This window comes from Trachurus japonicus, chromosome 6 (assembly GCF_045865225.1).
Source record: "Trachurus japonicus isolate A0001 chromosome 6, Traja_1.0".
Classification (NCBI taxonomy): domain Eukaryota; kingdom Metazoa; phylum Chordata; class Actinopteri; order Carangiformes; family Carangidae; genus Trachurus; species Trachurus japonicus.
The window spans coordinates 20,514,833-20,539,369 of NC_140912.1; the positions used below are offsets into that span (position 1 = coordinate 20,514,833).

The 24,537-nt window shown below is 42.1% G+C and overlaps 1 protein-coding gene across 1 annotated transcript in view; it reads left to right on the forward strand.

Moving 5' to 3' along the window:
- The first annotated feature begins 2,025 nt into the window (after positions 1-2,025).
- The window catches only part of mrpl23 (mitochondrial ribosomal protein L23), a 34,408-nt gene continuing 11,896 nt past the window's right edge, over positions 2,026-24,537 (forward strand). Inside the window, exons 1-4 of the mRNA XM_085779679.1 lie at positions 2,026-2,176; positions 3,856-3,978; positions 13,033-13,115; positions 18,164-18,237. Coding sequence (XP_085635805.1) covers positions 2,157-2,176; positions 3,856-3,978; positions 13,033-13,115; positions 18,164-18,237 — 300 coding nt within the window. The 5' untranslated portion in view covers positions 2,026-2,156. The remainder of the gene's footprint in view (positions 2,177-3,855; positions 3,979-13,032; positions 13,116-18,163; positions 18,238-24,537) is intronic.

The following is a 24,537-nucleotide window of genomic DNA, read 5'->3' on the forward strand; positions in this document are numbered from 1 at the left end:
TTTTACAGTTTTATGTTTTGTAACTGTGCATAGACATTGACCCCATATACCTTAACAGTGTTTTTGTGTTACCTCACCACTAATGTAATTTGTTCACTTTATCTAATCAGTCTCAATACAATACAATTTGTAATGACCATTGGGACAATACAAATCTCTACTCTGGAACAAAAGTGCAATGATGGAGCTCAGCTTATAGACAGACAACATGAGCTCAGGATGCAGAACAAAAAAAGCATTCAAAGCACCTGTGTGAGCTGCCCAGTCACCAAACCTGTTGTCCTGCTGCTCTTCAGCCCAGCAAAGGAGATAAAATGAAACAAGATGCAAGCCAACCAATTTCATTTTTTATTTTTATTTCATCACTTGTGGGAAATTTACATTCATTCATTCATTTTCTATACCGCGTATCCTGCACTGGGGTCACAGGTGAGCAGCACCTATGTTCGGGCGAGAGGCGGGGTACACCCTGGACAGGTCGCTAGTCAATCAGACAACCATTCACACTCTCATTCACACCTATTACCAAATTAACCTAGCATGTGGAGAAGAGAACCCACGCATGCACAGGGAGAACATGCAAACTCCACACAGAAGGGCCCCAACCGGCCGGCGGGTTCTTTTTTATACAGTCTATGGTTCAAACCCAGGACCCTCTTGCTGTGAGGCGACAGTGCTAACCACTGCACCACCATGCCGCCCGGGGAAATTTACAAACATATTAACGTGCCTGAAACTGTCATTTTATCAATGGGATTTCTATGAAACAGATGGACCGTCTCTGTGTGAATGTGTCAGTAAAAAAGCTGTCTACAAATGGACTGAATAATTACAATAAAATCATTGGTTAGACAAATTACACCAGTGATCTCTTTACAGGCTTTGTAAGAGACAAGAGGAATGTGATGTATTTACAATATATCATCATCATCTTCATCATCATCATAATTTCTAAACCAAAAAAACACCAACACCAACAGTCATACTATCACAGACCAGGGTCCTGTTATATAAATTTTAAAAAAATGTTGACAAAATGTATTCACAAAAGTTGTAAATGTCAGATATAAGATATTTTGCCACCTCTATGAATTTCCAGTACACTCTCATATCAGCTGTCACATCAACCAGTGCCAAAGCAACAAACAAGTAAACAACTAATGATCTCACTGGAGCAAACATTTCTTTTTCTTGAGGCAAATTACTCAACTGGACAACTGTAGAGAAGGCAGGACATTCTGATATAGTGTGACAAATACATGTGCCAGCTGGCGACCATTACAACAACTGCATAATAATCAAATGCCTAACTGCCCTCCAGCACCACACACACACACACACACACACACACACACACACACACACACACACGCTCCATGGCATCTTAACTGATGGAAACTTCCCTCCCAGGCATAGTGTAGCTGTCAGTGTGGTCCATTTCCTGCCAGGCCTGAACCAGCTGAGCCAGGGACTTATGTTCCACTCAAGGGGCCTTCAATCATTCTTGCCCACCCTCTTCAGCTGGGTGTGAGGTCAGACGATGGGGCACAAGGTCTGAGGGATTGATGGAGCAAGATTTCCCTCTGCTGCTGTCTCGTCATATGTGCCCCCTGCCCTGAGAAAAATACTCAAAATAATCAATGACATTTTCAAAATGGAAACCCATTCTTAAAATGAATACAAGCTCTTATGTTTTCCAAAGAAAGGATTAAAATAGCTCAAAATAGAAAACATCTGTTTATAGGAAAATAACAGGAGATTTTACTGATTTTCTGATGCACAATTTACACTAGTCAGTCTGCCAGTTGCATAATGAAGCACTGATATAATTCAGCATCACTATCTAAATGTGTTTTGATGTAATGCTCAATATGTCACCTGTTTACACTGACAAATTCTTTAAATGTTACAGCTATATCAGAGCTTTAGACATTAACTGTCTTATAAAAGCCTATGGTCCACTCTGAGTCCTCGGGTCTTAGCTGCATCCATGAACTTTATTTCAAGGGCATGGAGCAAATCAAGGGCGCATGCGCGCTGGCTATTGTACCCGGAAGTACATCCATACACGTGTAGCATTCATTTGACAACCTTGAAGAGACTACAAAACAGAGCCTTATCTGTTAGCATATGTCTCACAACATATCGTGTCCGCGATGCCAGTAACACGTCTGCTGTAAGTGTCGAGTCTTTCTTTACTTATTTGTAGTTTTATAGACGCGCGTACAACACCTCAGCTGCGGATTAGATCCTCACTGGTCTCCTTTTCTGTCAGGTTGGAGAGGCTGGCAAAACCATGCTAACGTTAGCATCTCTCAGTCTCAGTTCTTCCAACTCTCCTCTGTGTCTCACTGTAGCTGTCACTGTAGCACAGGTTGTTTGTTTGTTTGTTTGTAGTTATTTTAGACACTTTGGGTGCGTATTGAGCAGTGACTGTGTGCCACCCGTGAAACATAAGGGACGTGGCGCAGCCGAAATGTAGCAACCGTTTGCTGGCTAAGCTAAAAACAAACTACCATACATAGCATTAGCATACATCTAGAGTAGGCGTAGAGTAGCCTAGCCTATCTGTGATTTGCTGTGTACAAGTCTCAGAGAAATAACTCACCTGCTCTAGTTATACTAATTAGCTATACTCAGATTGCGAACCCATTTTAGGCAGATTTGTGATTTCACCTGAACGTTTGAGTCCACAGAAAACTCTGTGGTTTGTATGTATGTCAACATTTGTGCTGCTATGTCAAGGGTCATTTCCCTCTACATTAGCCTACAGTATCTTGAAGCTTTCATTGCTTTGCAGGCGTAACAACAGGTTAAAAGATATGTATTTTCTTGTTATTTTTTTGTGACCATCATTTCTGTTGCCATTGATAATAATTGTAGGCTACTCAACATAGCAGCATCTCTACAGTGAACTACTGTTGGGTGACCAGTGACTAAAAAAGCCAGAGTGAAGGCACATAACTAGGATCTGTAGAAATCTTCATTGTAATTATAGGAAAACTATGTGCAGACAGGTTTATAAATGTTTTGTCTTCTCGCAATGCCTTTAAAGAAACTCTAAGTATCACCCTTTTTTCTTTATGAGTTTGGCATTTGAATTTAAATGGAAGATGGAAAGATGTGGCATCTATGTTGCATGGCTACCAAAGGACTCACAAACATCCCATATTGTGCTTTCATGTGACCTGGATGGATATGTAAAGAGATGACAAAAATGCTCCAGCTCAGTGGTGTCACCAGACCCCTTTTACTGGCACAAGCCCCAGTGTAGAGGCAGAGGTACAGTTCATGGGGAGAAATACAGTTCATATGATTAAAATGTGTTAAGAAGATGCATAATTCAATAATATATAAGTATACAGGGGTGTAATGATTCATAATTACATTTTCGGTATGTTGATAAAAAGTATACTTCCCCTTTAAGAACGCATAGGTGTGCTGGATTTTCTGTTGATCTGGAGAGCAGGCAGTCAGTGCTTTGTAGAGTAAGCCACTGCAAGATACAAACCTCTACACCCAGTATAAATGAGCTGTGCCCCAGTATAATTGTCATAATAGGCGGCACACTTTAATGCTTAAAGAGTAGCAACTGTAGTGGGAGATGTCACATCAAGACTTAGAGTGTAGTTTGTGTGAACATGTTGTGGGTTTCCATCACAAAGATTGTTATGTTTAATCTCTGCTTGTAACGACTTTTGGCAACAATCAGTGACAGCACAGCCCTACACAATTACTTACAATTCGGTGTGATTACAGCTCTAATGTTGTATCAGTTGATAGTGTGGTCATACTATTTACAGGGTGTGTGGGAATGAAACTGTAGATAACGAGAATCTCCTTCTCTCTGCTTAGATACCCGCTCTACCAGCTGGGCAACCCCCAGCTGAGGATCTTCAGACCCAACTGGTTCCTGACCCTGGTGAGGCCGGGAAAAGAACAGCCTCAGGACACTGTCCAGTTTCGTGTCCCAATGGAGTAAGTCTTTATCTACACATTTTAATTAATCAGTTGACTGACTCATCGGTCAGACGGATTATTGGTTCAGCATTATTAGTGTTCACATGTAAAGTAAAGCCACACGAGCAGTATTAGGCCTCAATGTAAGCAGGTTTGAGATTCTGGAAAAACGGTTCTAGCAGACCACATTGAAATGCACAAGTCAAAAGTCCCAGCCCCTTTCCTCAGACTGCTCTCTGAAACCACGCCTTCACCTTTCCGCGGATGTAGGTGAAGGCACCCAATGCTGCATTGCCAGAGCTACATTGCCACCAATCAGACTGGAGTGTGGCTCCACGGACGTAGGTGAAGACTCTGATCGTGCATGGAGAGGAGGGAGAGAGGGAGAGAGACAGCGACTTGATTGGGCGTAGGCAGAACTAGGCATGAAGGCATCTGATTGGTTTTTCCTTTTCGGAGCAAAAAGCATGGATTGGTCAGAGTTTTGTCGTACATGTTATATTTCAAGCTCTCAGGGGTTGAGTGGATAAGGTGAGGTGTAGTATCTGAATGAATTATTTCAACCCTATTTCATATATTATAGCTGCTGGATGTTAGGTTTTATGTGATGTAAGCAATGTATGTTCAAACATGCATTTCCTTTGATTACTACACCATCTTCAGGTCGGTGCATTGTACTACATATTGCCGGGCCCCCCAAAAAACATGACTGTACTGTGTTAAGGTGGCTGATGCATTCCCATGCTTAGTCAAAATGTGACCAAAATATCACAGGTATTCACATAAAATTCAAAAGTAAAAGGTGAAAAAGTGGAAATGCCTGCTATGGACACCTTTTTTAGTGTTCAGCAACTTTTTTTTTTTTACAAGGGTTGATTGAATTTTCTTTTTTTTTGAGTTGGAAAACCAAAAAGAAACATGATTACAGCAGTAAGAGTAATATTTCCTAATTTCATAAATGTTAAATTGTTTGTTACTTACATTTTGATAGTCTGATGCCACTATTTTCTCTCTATATCCCTCACTAAGGTACACCATAAGTGTGCTGAATTTTTGTTACATAATTTATCACAAATATAATGAAATGCCATTACATAACAGAATATTTAGGTGTTGATGTGTATTGGTACAAATACATGATATCATCTTGCCCATTGATTGCCGTTCTTTCATGACATACTACTTGATATAAATGTGTTCTGACTTTCACTTACAAATTGCTACAATCAGCTTCTAATAACATTTATCATTTATTTTCATTGTGAAGTTTTTCTGAACATATATTGCACATTTCTCACTAGTGATCCATTGATAACAGCTCTTACCTATTATTAATATTAATTTTTGTGTCACAACACCCCTACAGTGTCATCTTTGCAAACTTGCATCAAATTAAATTCACAACATTGCTCAGCCACAGGAGCTAATTTTTAGTGCTGGAATGGTCTTGGTTGCCTGTATTTTTAACTAATTATCACCTCTACCTGAAACTAGACCTTGAGAATGAAAAACAGTATCCTGGTCAACATTTATAACATTTATAGCAACTTATGGAGTAGCAATAAAATGGAAGGTTTGCCCAGTGTATGACATAAATGTGACTATTGTGAGACTTCAAAACCAGTTATATTTGGCATCAAAGTTATAGTAGGTTCTTACTTTGTGAGACTATAGTAGTCATTAAGTATCACTCAGATCTATTATACTTTGAGCCTATAGGTTTTGTGCTTATAGTGCAATAATTAGTTTTTATTGGCACTGGAGAAGTCTTGCTAGATGGGTGATATGCAGCTGGAGTTGGGCATCACGGCCACCAGATGGTGTGACTGCCTCAAGAACAGAAGTATAAGCCTGGCAGTCCTCCGTAATATAGACTGTTCTAACCATCTTATGGCTGCCTTTTTAATGAGTTCAGTTGCAATGGTGATTTGTAAATGGCTGACATGGGCAGCTGGGTGGGAGGTAGGGTCAAAAGTGCTTTTGTGTGATGCTGCAGTGGAGGTTTTGGCTGTGTTGTAGACAGTGAGATATTCAGCCATTATTCACTTAGAGGGGCCAGTATTAATATCTACACCTATAATAAATGCAAAATGTTTTTGATCATTCTGCGAAACTCATGTCCAATGTCGTATGCTATATATTACCACTTTACTGCCTCCTAATGATGTTCATGAACACTCGTATATATGTATATATATACATACATATACAACCACTTAATTTGGTTGGTTTGGACAGTACGCATTCTGTCATAAAACGCAACAGGAGGTCGGAACCAGTCAACGCTTAGTAGTGATGAGCTGACTTTGACTACATCCATGAGAGCCAAGGTCACCGAGGTTCGCAGCGTTCCTCAGGCGATGAGAGGCCCAGAGCCCACACTGGGGAGAAAAATTGAAGTTTGAGGCAGATCATCTATGTGTCTCTGGTGGGGTTTAGACCATAATCTGTTCATCCAGGTGCCTGGCCTCCCACTCTGATTCTTGCCTCTTCTCTGCCAAACTCCTAGGGTGCTTATGTAATTTTGTGTGTGTGCGCGCGTGCGTGTATGTGTGTGTGCGCGCGTGCATGTACGCACACGCTCGCTTGTCAGTGTGGGTGAGTCAGTTTGTGTGAATAGTGTGTGTCTTTGTGTATATATGCACAAAAGTGGGTAAGTGCAGGGTGCTTGTGTGTTTATAAGGGTGTGTAAGGTTTTTTTTTCTCGCAGTCTTTGATGCCTGGGAGAGGTGCATGGCTGACTGATACACTGCTGAGGCCTCAGTGTGCGCTTGAAACACTGTTATGTTTTACTTCTCATACACACAATTTAGTAAATGGACACACATTGAGAGACAGTGACACATACTAAATATCACTCCCACTCCCGGCTTATTGATGAGTCTGAGTCACTACGGCAGTGAAAGCTGTTGTAGTCATGACTCTCGAGGGTAGGCGGTGTTATAGCGTGGGTAAGTTGTAGTACCGAGCAGCTGTTAATGAGAAATGGTATTGTTGACATTCTCAGTGCAGTAACACAACGTAGCCTTTATCTCGGTGACACCTGGGAGAAGATATTCATGTTTGTCTCTCTGACTGTTTGTCTTTGAGTTTTGTCTAGTTTTTCCTTTCTCATTTGCTTTATCGCTTATTTGTTATCACCTGCATACTGTACGTCTTTCTCTGTCCTCTCCCTCTGTCCCACCCCGGGTTCGGCTGCTTCTTGTGCTTTTTGTTCACACTTTGCAACGCATCCAAAACCAATCCCTTTTTTTGGCACTTGTTGTTTGACACACCTGGGCTGTATTCTCTCATAATTCTCTTTCTACCATGCTGGAAAGAAGTGTTTGTTTGTCTTTTTGATTGTTCTCAAACCTTTTGTGCTATGTTAGTATTTCCTCTCTGCTCCAGAAGGAACATCATCAAATTTCTTGGTTTACACCCACATGCACACACACACACACACACACACACACACACACACACACACACACACACACACACACACACACACACACACCTACTGTACCTCACCTGGCATGGCTAGAGGCCAACACTGATAGACACAAAGCAAAGGAAACAACACTGAACGTTGTGTTCAGTTTACTACGCAGTCATATTTTATGCGACTCTTCTGTCTAATAACTATGAAACCGGTCCACACTGTGGTTTCTCTCTGTAAGCTCACATTTTATTCCAATTCGTACAGCTGTACATTACCTGGCGGATCAAACAATGTCACGAGTGCCAGGGCAGTCAATCTGTTTTTGTTCCACTTCACAAACATATGGCTCAAGTTGGAAATTGGGTCATTTTTCACGCTAATTAACTTCAGTTTATGTCATAGGAAGTAATTTAGCGAGCCAGTAGAGGAATGTAACGAACTGTCGAGTCTTTATTGACCTGTCCCTCTGTAAGGAGTTTAGTGACTCCTGGTGACCTGGTCTTTGATCTATTTCTGTTCTATTGTCAGACCAAAACCCGGACAATAAATCTAATCCTTCACACGCTGCTCTTATACTCTCAACTTCTCAACTGTCTCTTCTCTCTCGAAGTCTCAGGTTCCTCAATGGCTTTTCCTCTAAACAAAGCCTGCTATTATGATCTTGATACTTAGTGTTGAGCAACTTCTGTGCATGTATTGTCTGTGTAGATGGGAGGGTTAAAGTAGTGAGTGTGCGTATCTCAACCCAAACCTGACAATGGGGCAGGCTGACAATGATGAGCGGCTTTCTGTTCCCTTTCATCTCATCGCAGAAAACAACTCTCCTGTTTCGTTCTCACCACTAAGCCGCTGTAACACAATGTACTTTGATGTTGTATTTATGAATGTGTGTGTGTGTGAGAGAGAGTGAGTACGGATGTTTTAGTGCACTACGGAAGTTAATAATGATATAATAAACAATGTGTTACTAAAGTTTGCTCTGAGAGGCTTATTAGAAAACACAGCATTACATATCATAGGGACAGTTCAGACGCCTATTACTGATGTTTGCTGTTGCTCTTTTGAGGCCACTGTTTATTTCATTCATCCTGTCTTTCAGTTACTAATCAAAATGTGCCCCCTTCTTCTTTGCTAATTCTTTCAAGAAATTAAGTGATTCATTTGATACATTGTTATTTGTACAAGTGGTGATGCAAGGTCAGACTTTAGACAAATTAACATCCTTGTCAGTTTTTGTAGGGTTTTGGCACTTAACATTTTTAAATTGGGTTTTCAGGGCAACATAAAGTAACTTGAATGCATGAGAAAGAGTCCAGATTGTTATCGAGGATATGCTGAAGGGGTGAGGTTCTTTTAGACTGCAGTAAGTGCCTGTCATCTGCAACTCTGCATCACCCCGATGTGTGGCTGCATCCTCTTCCTCTTCCATTTCCCTGCAATACTTAAAGTTGATCTGCCCAACCAAAAAGGCACCATAAAAAAGCCCGAATGTACATGCAGCCCAGTTTCTATCAAACAAAGAGCCACATTAAAAGCCTTCCAGTGGTTTGCCAAGTCAAGTTGCTAAAACAAGCAACCTTTCCAAAGAGGATTCATGCTAGCCACAAGAAGCATTATGGTCACTACATCATTGATGTTCAACTTAAAACAAGAAGGACATGGTAGCAGCAGCATACTATTTCGATCAGATGTTCAAACTGAATCAGAATACTTTATGGACTGCTCGGGGGAAATTAGGTTACAATTGCTCCCTCAAGAATGGAAATGTAACAGAAAGGGATCGAGAATAAGTAAGATTATAAAGATAGGATAAAAAAGATAAAGATAAAATCTAAACATAAAAAAATAGAGTATGTCCTTATACTTTGTGTATCTGTGTGTGTATATACAGTATATATATATAGGAATTGTCATGTTAATTGCGAATTCATGGCAGCTGTAGCACATCATTCAGTTTACACAAAGGAGCACAAGCACCGCATGACTCACCATGCAACACCATGAAGACGACTAATCTAAGAGAGAGAGAAGCAGAGGGCCAAGAACAGAGCCCTGGGGTACCCCATATTATATATCAGGAATACGTGTGCGTATAATGTCTAGTCATTACCCTGCATTCAAAGACAATCTCTGGAACCGTATATGTCAGTGAAATTATAAAACGGTCACTGTGGTTTTATATACATATCTTGGACAACTAGGATGCCTCAATTTCTTGTTTTAGTGTTTTTTATGCAAAAAAATCCATATCCTTGTACTGTTTCAGTCAATATTTGTTGTGGATTATTTGAGTCTGAAGATCATTGAGTCAGTGGTTGTATAGTCCATCCTTTCCTCCGTTAGACACTACCCCTTCACCTGGCAGATGCTCTATTAGCGCCAGCACATTAATAGATATGTGTCTTGCAGTAGTGTCTGAGCTCACAGAATTCATTCACCGTCCTTATTATCAAACTCTGTCAAAGCTGCCTCTGTCCTGTTTTGCACTTTTCCAACTGTGCCCTTTCACCTACTTCTCTCGTATGCTTTTGGAGCACAGGTGTAAACGGCCCGCCTTCAACCACTGGAACTGATACTCACAATCTTTTTGGCTGAGTGCGTGTTAGCCCACATTTGAGAATAGGACATTGAGCAGCATTTAGGCCGATTGCAGAGGAGGTCTTATGTTTGAAAACAGTTGACATAGGTGTGTGGATTAATCTGTAGACTGACAAATCTGCTCCATTGTCACACAAACACAACTATCTCAGAGCGGAGAACAACAAAGAGATGAAGTTTACCCTTTCTTCCTCCGTGCCTGTATCCCTTCAGACACCTGTTGCTTTTTGTACCACTTGATATCAGCGTGTTATATCTCATTTGTACACCTCCCTTGCCCTATGGGGACACAAATAAAAACCTTGAACCTTGAACCTTGTACCTCCCCTTGAACAATACAGAACAATATAACTTTTAAAAATGTTTTCTGACAGTGATGCCAGCCTGCCTGTTTTTAAACCTGCTCGGCAACAACCAGCCATAATTGAAACTAATCCATCGTCTGCGTCATTTGATGCCTTTCTAGGTTTTGTGTTTAGAGTTCTTTCATCATCTTGGGCAAGGAATCTTTGTAGCATGTGTTTTTGCGTATAAATATATACCAGTTGCTGAGGAACCATTCCTTTAGCCTTGCCAGTTGCTGGAGACAGGTTTTCATTCTTCCTGAGAGGCAGAAGTGTGAAAGGTTAGCTTGTGGAGTCAGATGGGTGTTTATACTGGGATGATGATCAGATGCTGTCTGCATCACTATTGGAGACACCACGCCCTTTGTCTAAGTTTAGCCTTGTTTATGTACACACTTAACTTGACATTTTCTCCTCAGCTTTCAGCCCAAGGCTTTCTCTTAGACTGGATTCCACTTTGTAGCTGAGATGGGGCTCATGTCTTATTGAGTTAGGTCCCAGAGAAAACAGCTGCCCAATGTAACCCCGTGTAAATGTAGTGGACAATATTTATGTATGTGGATGTCTTCAGTTAGAGCTGCAGCCAAACATTTTATTATTCAGTCAGTCAATTATAAATTTTATCGGCAACCACTTTGATAACTGACAAATTAAGTCAAATATTTTTCATGCAAAAATGCCAAATATTCTATATTATATGATATAATATAGAGTAAACTTGTGATATAATATCACAAGTTTGTCGTACTATATTGACTTGGTGACAACACACAAAAAGAGATTTAGGGCTGTTGATCAGTTAAAACACGCAAATTGACGACATCACTGTGGGGACTGAGAAACTGGAGGATGTTTTGTTAGTCTCATGCTTATAAACTATTCTTATGTCATATATACTGTATCTATAAATATTTATATAAATTGGGATGGACAAGCTTTATATCATCTAATTATATTTCTTTGTTTTTTTATATTGTTACATATTCCACTTGACTTATAGATAAATTGTAAGGTCGACTAGCTGCTCGTTAAGCACATTTGTATTTGCATGGGCATCTTGTTTAGAGAAGCGCCTGACTCTGTGTGCATTTCATGTATGCTATCTGTATGTTTGTGGTGGCAGGATAATTGGAGTCGTAAAAGCAGGAGGGATTTAGAAAATGTTCTCCTCATTAATCAGGATCAGTGTTCCCACTGCTAATGATCCAGAGGAGACCTCGCAGTCCCCAAGCCACTTTCCTCTCTTCCAGTTCCCCACTGCTGCTTTCTAGGAAAATCCGTCTCTCAGCGCAATAACTCTCTCTTTCTTCCTCTCTTGATCTCAAGTACCCCCGGTCACTCTGCTCCGCTTCACTGCCCTCTGGCACACACACTGTGAGACGGGGGTTTTGGGGGGAGGTGGGTGCAAATGGAGCAGAAAGGCGCATCTGCATGCCACATCTTAGGAAATACATCTCTCTCCTCTTGGCGGGGTAAAGGGAGACAAAAAGGCCTAAAGAAGCCTTAACAAGTTTGTTTACACCTTTCTTTACACAGTGATGCAGCCCCCCCCCCCCTCCACCCCCCAACTCCAAGTGGTCCTGGACCATTATTGCTTCTGAGAGAGAGAGAGAAAGCTCAATGAGGCCCTAGTTCTCTCTCCTCTCAAAGGCAGCTGCCTGAAGTCGGCTTTTTGTAGGAAAACCCTATCATGCTCAAGAGTCACCACATCAAACCGTGCTACGTTTAGTAATGGTGGAATCAAATGTGGAAATAGTTACACAAGTATCGTAAATGTAAGCTAACCTCTCTCGGTAAACACAACTTAGCAGGTCAAATGGAAGTGTTCTAGGTCTACATCAGTGTCAGCTTTGCCAAAATGTAGCCTATTATAGAGGAAAAAGCAATTGTTTGTACAGCATGGAAACATATATTACATCACTCTTTGGTACAAAGACTCTTTGTATTCACAGATGGGATTTTCTCATGCAAATGTTTGCCTCACCTATTATTGTTACAACGGCTCAAGATATTGTGCTGTGTCCTCTGGAAAATAGAGAATATTACATTATCCTCTTCTATCAAAGAAACATATGAGGTGATAGAAGACGCCATATCCGAGGCACTCATGTCAGACCACAATGTCGCTATTAAGCACTTTGTCAGACGCATTTGGGAAGTGCTCTCTACCAAGGTAATCCAATTGGCTAGATTGATTAGCAGTTAAAAGCCTTTCTTCCTCTGGCCGGAGCAATCCCTTCCAAATGCTGCCCAGTGGGCTAGCCTTAGCTTGGCTGGCCCACCGGATCACTTGGTGCCAGGCTCACTTCCTGTGTAGGGTTTCACCGGGTGCGATCAATACATGCAGACGGCTAATTGGATGAAGACTGACACTCACATTTCTCTTCGCTCCACTTTATGGTTCATGAGTATAAAAGCTGAATGTGGGTTGATATAGGGGAGTGTCCTGGCTGTTACAGTAGGTAATATAACAGCAGAGTTTATGGGAATGCAGTGTGGAAATAGGCTGTATCATTTCTGTGTTGCTGTCAGTTAAGTGTTAAAACTGCTATTACAACCTCGCACACGTTCAAAACCACGCCTTACCCCACACAAACACTAATGCTGGATGCCTTACATAACCCCTGATCTTCCCTCTCTCTCTTTCTCCCTCCCTGTCTGTGTGTTTTTCTCTTCTCTCTGTCTCCTCTGGATATGTCTGCACAGAATGACCAAGTACGACGTAAAGAACTACCTGGAAAAGATCTATAACGTCCCAGTGGGAGCTGTCCGTACCAGGATACAGTACGGTGAGTGCCCCAGTGCTTTGCACAAGCACATACAGAGAGCTTTTTAAGAAAATTTAAAGAACTTGGAGTGGTTGACACTACCTCATAAAATATTAATGTTTCTCATATACTTACTGATGATGTAGATTCTGCTGAACGATAATTATTCTTTTCTTAGCCAGACTAGCAGTTAGTATTTAGAGAAGTGTGAGCTCTAGATGATCTCACACTGTAGGTCTTCACAGGTCCATTCTGGGCCTAGTAACTGAGACCCGACCTGGGCCCCAACTCGGCGATGAGTACAAATTATACTTAGTCTAACAGAGTCTGGTAGGATCCCATTGTTTATCCTCAAGTCAAGTTCCTGTGTGCCAATATATCTAATACCAGAACGGATCCATGTGGGCTTGCAGTCGTATCTGATCATCATCACCGGAGAGAAATCCTGTGATGATGCGGTCTTAAAAGGTATTTAAAAGAATCACCGTAGCTAACTTTATGGCCTATAACATGTCTTAATCACCATTTTACAAGATATTCAATTAGTAGTTTTTTTTTCAAATGTGAATAACCTATGTGTCCAAAGAGTTTGAAAAGTAAATGTTTCCATTAATTTATTTTATTGATATTACCTGTGTCATTTGGACAATTTTGAATTTGGACAAAATAAAGCAGTGCAGATTCCTGATCTTAAGTCTTATTGAATTGAAATAAACAAATCTGAGAGAGCTTTACGGCCCTCACCCACTACCCAAATTACATAAGGACCCTGTGTCACCCCAGGTGCTCAGTCTCTTCATGTTTGACTGTGTCCGTCTTGCTTCATGACCTTGGAAATGTGTCTCGAGGTCTCTCTGTCGCTTTGTGCCCCAGAACATTGAGAGTGAAATATAATATTTTATTGCATTTGATGAACAACCACAGAGGCAAGGCAATCATGCATATAAATCACAGCTAGAAAAAGACTGAGTTTTGAAAATGAACATGAGTGCATGTGCACAAAATTAATCTTGCACTTTGTTGCACCTTTGCAATTTTGGTTCAATCTGGCTTGAAATGATTGAGCTCCAAGCTGACTGAGTGGGTGGAACTGACGTGAGCAATGCATTTTATCTGCGTAAGATAAACGAATATGGGGAGTGTTTGAGAGTAAAACAAAACAAAACACGAGTGTACATCTATGTAAAGACGTTGAGTCTGTCCAAATTGTTGAGAAAGAGGGTGTGGTGTTAAAGCAGTGGGGAAAACACTTGATTCATGGTATGCAAAACCAAACCACAAACATTTCATCCAAATTGGGATCCCAAAGTTGTACTGTAGCTGTTGTGAATAATTTGAACAAATGGTACACACACACCCACACAATGTTTTTATGCTAAGCTGTTAACTTCCACCCACGTCTTAAACTCTGCAGCTTTGCAATTATTATAAATAGTTATGTATAAATAATATGAATAGTTATATTTATATCTTCATGGGAAAAAGCTTTGTACATTTACCTGCAAGTCATATTGTGCTGTAATTTGATGTGGAACATTTCACACTGATATGAAACAATTACATTGGTGATACACAAGACTGCACACCAGAGTTCAATATTGAGCATATACTGTGAAATAAGTGTTATGGTAGAAGTATCAAACATCAACCATCTGTTGGCTTAAAATATACCTTAAGGTTACAGTGAATTCATATAACTACTTCTGCAGCATGTAACTAATCTGCGTTCAGTGCACTGCAAAAACTCACTTGTCATGGACAAATTTGAAACAGTTATTACCTTGAAAAGTTCATATGTAATACAAAGTTCAGTCTCCTAATAGGTTTGTGATAGATACAAAAAATAATAAATTGAACTAATATTTTTGTTAAAATGAAAATAGCATGGTCATATTATTATTATTATTTCCACCATAATATTTTATTTTTTTTCCAGGCACTCCGGTTAGTTTAGCCCATAGAGCGCAGCCCATGTAGGCATAGTCTTTACTGCAGCAGTTTGGGTTTGAATCCAACTCGTGGGCCGTTGTTGCATGTCATCCTGGTCTCTTTTTCCCCTGATTTTGTGTCTTTCATACTGTCATATCTCAATAAAGGCATAAAAAGCCCAAAAATATATCTTTAAAAAAAATAAAATAAATACTCATGATTTTCTCTCCATCTCAGTAGTCTTTTAACAGTTGTCAGATTTTTCAATAAAATTTTGGTTATGGTGTATGGAATTCACAGAAAGATGATTTTTGTTTTAGGAAGCATGAAGTCAGATTGATTCTGTTTTGGAGACTGTCAGTGGTGGTTAGGAGCGATTAGCAATTCCAGCTTGCAATATAGATGGTCTTCCCATTGACATGCAGCAGCAGGAGTGCTTTCCAGCGGCTAGTTGCGGTAGTGGTTAGCGTGCCTGGCTCTCTTTTCTCCCTAACACACAGCTGCTTATCTGACAATCTGCTGCTGCAGCACTCCAGCCTCCAGCTGTCCCAGGACACCCCATGCTCCCTCCACACAAACACATACTATTCACTTACAAACTTGCAACTTCAAGGCCTCAAGTGCCCCATCCCCTCTTACACCCATCACAACCTCAAACCCCCCCCTCCTTGCACCCTCGTCAAGGATGATCACAGAGCCAGGAACAGTGTTATATCATTGATTTAATAATCCTCTTGGCTTTTTATGGGGGGAGGAAACGACTTAAGTTTGCACGGACTGATTTGAGGCCATGTTACAAGTTTTGGAATTTGCAAGTTTATGGAAGAACAGAAGGGGACACATGGGTGGCTTGAGGTTGTAAAGACACTAAGGAACAGGCTGCAAAAAGGAGGCATGTGCCCCCCCTCCACGCTGCGTCTGAAGGGCCACGAGGAGCCCCCTCCACCTCTGGAGGAGACACTTGGAAAGAGACGTGGAGGGGCGGGAGGAAGAGAGGTGCCTAGCTTAGCCTTAGCCTACGGTGTGGAGGACCCATTAACACTGTTTATTAGGGTTGTGTCATTAAAAGCGAGGGGAAAAGGAAAGCCCCTTAGGAGGGTGGATGTAAGGAAAGCAACGAGCCTTTGGGGGACAGAAGGGGATAGAGAAGAAAGGGCAGCTCGGGGCCCCTGGTGATCCCGAGGTGCGTCAGAGAAGGTATCACTGTCTGCGTCAGGAGTTCCACTCCATTGGCAGCATAAAGACGGGAACAGTCAGAGAGGAGCGAGGGGCGCAAACGACCCTTTTTTCCCCTCCATGGGCGGCAGGGGTATTTTGGAAGGAGTTGCCATGGTTACCCCTCCGGCCTGGGATTTGTAACGTGATAGCTGGCTGCCAAACCGCAATCTCAAAGTGGGAGAAATTGTGCTTGCGTTTGCGACTGTTGTATGAAAGGTCTGTCTGTGTGTCTGTATGTGTTAGGAAAGGGCTACACGAAGTCAGAGAAACACACTTTGTAACTTTTCAAGGTGTGTGTGTGTGTGTGTGTGTGTCTGTGTGTGTGTGTGTGTGTGTGTGTGTGTCTTGTATGTTGTTTTTTCATTTATTGGGGGCGGGGGGGCAGGTAAGGATCTTACCTTGCCGTTTCAAAGGTTGTAGCATTTCCCTCTGGATTTCCTCAGCAACCTACACACACGTGCACACTACACAACAACAACACACACTCGCTCATCCATGCACACGCACACACACACACACACACACACACACACACACACACACACACACACACACACAGGTAGCCTACACACATAGGCACAGGCACTTTGTTACCTCTGTCTCCCACCCACACAGGGGCCTCCAGTTAGCCAAGGGGTGTGTGTGTGTGTGTGTGTGGGGTGGGGGGTAGAGGGGGGGTGTTTTACAACCCTGCTCAGGGCTTTCCCTGAGCAGTGGGTTGCCTGGCTAGTGATTACTAGCTACATTCACCACACACACATATACACGCACACACATACACACACATGCGCAAACACACACACAAATGACTCATTACAGCGGAATGTTTCCCTTGTTTTTCATGTCATAAACCGTTCCCATGGCAATGGCAGTTACTCAGAGGGCCTGTTGACTTGACCACCAGGGTCTCGCTGAGATTAGAGTTCGAAAGCAGAGATGTACTGTTTGATGCTCTGGTCATTATCTGTCATTAAAACTGGAGTTCTGTTGTAACGTAAAGATTTAAATACCTGTGCAAAGTGCCTGTACATCTGCTAAGTACGAGCTTCTAATTTGTTTGAAGTCAAGCGCCCAGCCTTCCCCCCATTCACACACACACACACACATGCACACATGCACTCAGCAGTCCCCCGTCTTCCAGACTTGGAAGGGTCTGACAGGAGAGAGGATGATGTCATCATCATCTCCAGTTGGGGAAGAGGTTAACCTGCCCTCCACAGTCAACAACATCAGGCTCTGCTTAACCACACACGTCACATGCACACAGAGTGTTCTCTGATCTGCAGGGAAATGAATAGAGACGTGCTGTAAAATTTCTGTTCCGTTCAGATTGGAGTGAAACATAATGTGATAATTGCTGTGCAGGTAAATTGATGTCAGCAGCATTGTGCTTTAGAAATTTCACCACCGGATGGACGGTCACAGCAGTCACCGCTTCAACTGAAAAACATCAATTAATCAGACAGTTTTTTACACTGGATTAATACGTTTTTCATTTGGACTCTAAAACCAGGGGAACAATCACTATTTTCTAGAGCCTTGAGTGATATGATGGGGAAAAAAACTCTTCAAAAAAGTTTGCTGTAATGTTGAAACAAGGACAAGCAGTTTAAAATGACAAATTATGAATTGATTATCATTATAGCTTTGAATTAATTGACTGACCCTCAACTAATTGCGGCAGTTCTTATAATGGCATATAGAAGATCATAACTGTTCATATAAGATCATTTACAACATTGCTCACCAAGAGAGTAAGCTACCTCAGTAGAAGAATAACACATTCTCTACCAGTTGACAATTTTTCACCATCTTCACTATATCATCATGTTGCCCATGTTGTCATCATCATTGTCACACTCTCTGCTCCATGTTTTTTTTTGGCAAACAGTTCTTTACCTGCTGTTGTTTGTGTTTTTCAGGCTCCAACAAGAAGAGGAATCACCTGAACCAGAGGGTCAAGCAGCCAGACTTTAAAGTAGCCTATGTTCAGCTGGTGAGAAGACACACACACACACACACACACACACACACACACACACACACACGCACACACACACACACACACACACACACACACACACACACACACACACTCATGCACTCACACACTCCATCTTACATCCTCCTACTCCCAGAATTTTCTGCTCAGTGTGTTGTTTGAATAGCATTATCTTGTCGACTCCTGTGCAGTACACAGTGGGAGGTGGAGACCTCTCCACAATTACTTTCTCTTACACTCACTCGACTGACTCCACTTTTTTTTTTTTTTTAATTCATTGTGGATGCTACATTCTTAAATGCAACACTCAAGGGGAAAGTAAATTTTTTGGAGGCCTTGACACTTTAGCTTTTGTGTAATGGGCTAATTTTCTAGGGTGAGGCAGGTGAGATGGGCTCGTTAATGTTCCCCCAAGTGAGCACTTTATCACACACGCACACATGCACACCAGCAGGCACACACTCAGAATTAAACTCAAGAACATCCTTGCTTTACCTGCTTTTTCCTCTCTTGCTCACACGATAAAACCTGTGATGTACGAGCACACACACAAATCACACACCTCTACCTTGCACCTCTCTCTCTCCGTTCTCACGCTCCGGCTGCCCTCTTGAGAAGGCAGCAGTATGGGTTCCTTCAGGGGATATTGAGATATGGTTATCATCTGGTACAGCTCTTTTCTGTGCATGTGCATTGTACCATAGATGGAATGTGAGCAATCATGTGCACTTACTGTGTGCATGTTTTGAAGAGTCACTCCATGATGGCGGCATGTTAGCCCAAACTCCCTCATTACATCATGGCTGTTGCATTCACACCTGTGCTTGAGGTGAGCTCTGGGTCAGGAAGGCCCATTTCCTGCACGTCTTGCCAATGTTTGATGTCTGTTAGTCTTTGAAACCAAACTTTAAATCCACCTCCCCTTCAAAATGTCCAAAAAGCCACTGTTTTAATGCACCTTTGATGCAGATGTGAAAAGCAAGGGGCCTTTGTTTTGCGCCTGCCGTTTTGATCTTGCTGAGATAAATCAACAGCGGTGTAGACGCTTGTTTACGCTGTGCCGCCCACCCGACTGGGAGCCATCAATCTTGAAACGGATGAATAATGAAAATTGTCTAAACACGACAATTTGAAAGAGGATACATAATTGAAGCACCCATGAATCTTTTAAAGGGGAGACTTCCTCCTGTCTGACACCAGGGAAGTGGCCTGTGATTTGTTTTTTTTTTGTTGTGTGTGTGTGTTCAACTGGAATTCCCAGAGGAGTCAGCGGTGATGCTTCTTCTCACCAGACGCACACGACGACGTGCAGTCATAGGTGTGAGAAGGCGGAACACCCAAACGCGCACAGGCTCATTTATGACATGTGTGCATCATCCATCCATGCGTGCCGAGCCCTTGGAGGACTGATATTTTCCTTCAGTGTCGTTCGCTCGGTAGTTGTAATCCCATCGTGGTTTTCTGAAGTCATGCTCATTTGACGGTGAACAGCGGGGCAGAAATGCTGAGATGCAGGCTCTTTGTGCTTAAAATGGCTTGATATAAAACTGAATATCCGGCCTTATTTCTCTGGCAGGTTTTCGGAAAAACATGCTCTCTCTTCGACTCCCTTTCCCTACCTCACTCTCTTTTGTGTACACACACATACACACACATACGCACTCTTACACAAACTCACACACACAGAGCCCCAGAAAACACTCCTTTCTTTTGCAGGGGTGGGTAGAAAACAAGATTGTTCCTAATTGACTCCACATGTGGGAGGGTGTTCTGTGGGTCGATGCTCACACCGCGGTCCCCCGTTCTACCCTCATCCTTCCCCCTCCCCCTCTCCCTCCCTCCCCTTGCTCCCTCCATCAGCTAATATTGCAGCAGTAATACATTTGCTCTCTCTCTCTCATTCCTTACTCCTTGGTTTGTGGTTGGGGGGAGGCCTCCCGATAGCGGGGTTCCGTGACGGCCATTTTCCTCAGGCTTAGGGGGGACCCCAGTATCGGGGGGAAGAGATAGCGTCTGCATGTGTGAAATGTACACTGTGTGTGGGAAAGTGTGTATGTGTGTGAGGGGCTGCAAGGGGTAAGCAGGGGAGGTGACTAAGGGCATGATGGAGTCATGCCAGAGCAGGGAGGTCCAGAGACGGGGCAAAGCGATCAGGGGGAGGGGGAAGAGACGGGGTGGGGGTGGGGGGGTGACAAAAACTGCAGTACAAAATGAAAAGTCTTGAGTCTATCAGACTGCTTTTAGGTCTGGCTGCACTTTAATGGGACTGGTGTGTTTAGAGTCAGACTGCTTTCATGCACCGCTAGGACTAGCTGAGGGCTAACTCTAGCGGCTACGCTCGGGGTAACACTTGTTTCTGATTTTCACAGTCAACTCATACTGTTCCATCTATTTGATGTTGTAAGGGCCGATGTTGGAAAATACGATCCTGCACCGCACTTTTTAACCTCTTGTAGACATTACTTCATATACAGTAGGTGTAATTAGATTTCTTGTCTGGTCCACGATCCCTTTGTTTTCCTCAGGTTTTTATTAACGGTCCAGTACTGACTAATTAAGCCACAGCATCTTAATTAAAAGGAAAATCTTTAGCATTTCTTTTTTTTTCTTCTTTTTTTTTTTAAAGAGAATCAGTTCTCTTCAGTTTACCCCTAATAAATTCTCTTGGCTCGTCTCACTGCTCAAGTGCACCATGCCACCATTTCCAGTTCAATGTTGCTTTTGTTTTAAACCTTTGTAAACCCACTCTAGTGGTTTTCATAAAGGAGAAAGCACTCCACTGCTTAAATTATAGTCATTTTTGAATGTTTTCAGTCAGTGTTTGACAGCATTATTGGCATTTAAACATTTCTGATAAAGTACTCTCTTCCTGGCTCGTAAATGAAAAGGCTGTGGTGAGTTTTGGTTTAAGAAGTTATTTTCTCTCTTTGGAGTGTCAGCTAGTTTGCAAGCGAGCATTGCTGGCTGGTGCCAGCTGTTGCACTTCAGTGGGCTGAGTGCTTAGTGCTCAGAGTGCATGTTGAAAGCTGAATGAATGGGACGTCTGACTGGTCTCAGCATTTCTGAATGATCCAGTTTAGTGCCACATAATACCGTAAATTAACAAATGGAGGCAGCAGAGATGAAAGTGACTAATCAATATAGTTTATAGCTGATAAGTCATCTGATAACATGTACTATTTTAACTTTGCTTACAAGATTTTTGTATTGAATATTGAACTTGACTTCTGTATAAGGATTACACACACATTCCTAACTTGATTACTTTATTGATCAGGTGAGTTTGTGAGAAAGTGAAGAGACTTCATCATGTTATTGAAAAACACTGATAGTATCTGTGTAATTGAAGGAATCTCAGACATTTTCCTCGAGCTGTTTTCAGAGCAGGTCAGAGAGGAGGAGCAGCAGCAGCTTGTGTTCCTTGCGTGTTTGGCACCACACGGCACGTCCAGGCACCTGTGGGATGCTTGTTACCATTTAGCATAAAAATCCACATGAGTTAACTGTTGTTTGACAGTTAGTAGTATACACCTAATAAAAAAGCACGGAGAGATGAGAAGTCCATGTGTAAATACTGTACAGTCATCTGGGCTGGAGACGTCAAGCATCATCATCTTTTTGTGGGGTGTGGTAGCACAAATCCCACACAAGATCCATTCAACAGCGTTTATCTGCAGACAAAAGCTCACTTCATACAGTGTGAGCAATGCGCGTAAGAGCAAAAGCAGTGAACGTATGATGAATGAGAAGTTTGCAGCAGATGGGAGAGCAGGCACACAGATGGTCCGAGGTGTTGTCACAATACCGACCTTTTAGTTGTCATGAAGTGAGCAGCTAGTTTTGTTTACACATACAACCAGTGATGTCATTTTTTTTTTTGTTGAAAAAGTAGTCATACACTTATTCATTCACATAGCAAACTATATGCATGTCTAACAGTAAAACTACGATTTTCTTTCATTAAAACATTACAGAAATTCAGTGTGATTATGTATCCTTTTGCATTTTAAGAGGTTTTTTTTTCTAGCAAGATTTGAAAAATCATGATCTTGTCTTTCTAATTTTTTTTAATAAGTTCTATTATTGTGGGGACATTGGCACATTAAAATTAGATCTCTTTTACACACACACAAACGACTCTGTTAGCCACTAATATGTCTGCACTATTGTTTGTGTGCCTGGTGACTGAGTTTTCCTAAAAGTAGTTAAAAAAAAAAAAAAAGGTGTCAAGGTTTCTCTCCAGGGCTCAGCTCGCTGACGGCAGTACAACAAACCAGATGCACCAGTCACATTGCCCCAAAGCAATGTCCTGACCCGACGACCACAGAACAAAACAAGATACGGAGTTGGAGCAACAGTTGCAGAATAAGTGGTAGCTTCATTGAAATTGCTCATTTCCCATGTTTCTCTCTGTCGCATTCTCCACCCCCGCTCGATCCACAGGGGAAGGCATCGCTCGAAGTGAGAGAACAGGGAGTCAGCAAGAGAGGGAGAGGGTGGGAGAGAGGGGGGGGGGGGAGAGAGAGAGACAAACAAACAGAGGGAGAGACTGAGTGGCAAACATGGAGGAGTTGTGACACAGCTGAAAAAGGGGTGAGAGAGAAAGGAACAGCTGTATGGAGAGTGATTATAAGAGAGAAGCTGTGGCCAACTCCGGCTCTCCTCTCTGTTTGACTGACACTAGATGGCAACGTTTTGCTGCTCAGCGCAGCCTCACTAGCTTGTATCCTATCTGTTCTTGACTCCTTGTTGCTTAACAATAGACCCTCTGGGGTTGTGTGTGCATATGTGTGACTGTGTGTTTCTGGCTGGGCCGAGGGGTTGTGGTGGAGAGGGGTACAGGATGGGGGGGCTGCAAACCCCCGTGACCCCCTGCCTTTTCCTCCCGTTCCTGTTCTCCGCTCTGAGCGAGGCCCCGGCTCTCTGGAGCTGGAGGTGCTGAATCAGGCGGTCAGGCCGAGAGGGAAATCTTGCTTATCTGTGTGGAATTTTATTATTTTCAACTATTTGGATCATGATGGCTCCCGTTCTCCTTCCCTCCCTCTTCCTCCTTTTCACCTTGTCACGCAAACACAGGCTTTCCTTACACAGCCTTGTCTGTCTGTCTGCTGCTCTGTTTCCTTCCCTTTCCCTGTGCTGCCTCACCCTTGCTTATCACACCAATTAACATTTTTAACTTCTGCCACTTTTCCCCTCGTGCTGTCTTCCCCTCTGTCTCTCTCGTTTTCCTCCTTCACATACTGTTAGGGCTAAGTCATTCATCATATGAAAATTGCAGTTTCAATTTTCAGCACCAGCAATTCTTGTATGACCGCATTTCTCCTGTATGCTGAGCTCCTACGTAGAACACAATAGCTAATAAGGCCTATTGTGTTATAAAGCTTAATGTGATTCAAAGCAAGCAAACCAATCAAAATAAGCAAACGAGTGAATAACGTACTAAATGTCCTAGACACCCAAAAATCTACAATCACAGGCATCTCATTATTACTTGATGGTACAGTAGACTTAATTAAAAAGAATTGAAATGTACAGATTTCCAGAGTTGTCCTTTTACTTTTATTTAACTTTATTCTTGTTAATTTGACAAAACACTCAGGACAAGGCAATGAGTTCAAAGGATGCTCGTCTTCTAATTGTACATCTACATCTTCTAATTGCTGTGTTTTATTGATATATTATACCATGACCAAACCAGAAAATCAAAATTGCACAAACAGAGCAAGAGCATGATTTAATGATTCAGCTTTCAGTTGCAGAAGTAACATTATTATATATTTTTATTCACAGTTCTGAGTGAGAAAGAGATAAGATTAGCCTTTTATCCAGAGTCATGCAGCTCGGGCTTTCACTTAAATGTATCTGTCAGCATTCTAGGCGTATAAATCCTCAGAAGGAAGGAATGGGTTGATACACTAATTAGTGTGTGTACATACATATGTGTGCACACACGTGCGGGTATGCCGGTGGTGAGCCTAATAAAAGGAGAAGCTTTTCCTGGCAATCAAGCTACACTGAAAGGCCCCCATCTCCCTATGTGTCTCCTGATTTGGAAAATTCACTCCTAAGTAAAATCCTGTGTGTGTGTATGTGTGTGTGTGTGTGTGTGGCTGTGTGAGTGTATGAGTGTACGTGTAGGTTTCATAAGAGCTCAGTGGAGAGAGAACATGAATTATAGAGAACAGAGGAGGGTCTTAACCATCCGGTTTGGAATCTCACACGCAAACCTTTTTTTTTTTTGAATGGATTCAGTCGAGGCTCTCTGTTTCTTTCTCACATGTCTGACTTTTGTAC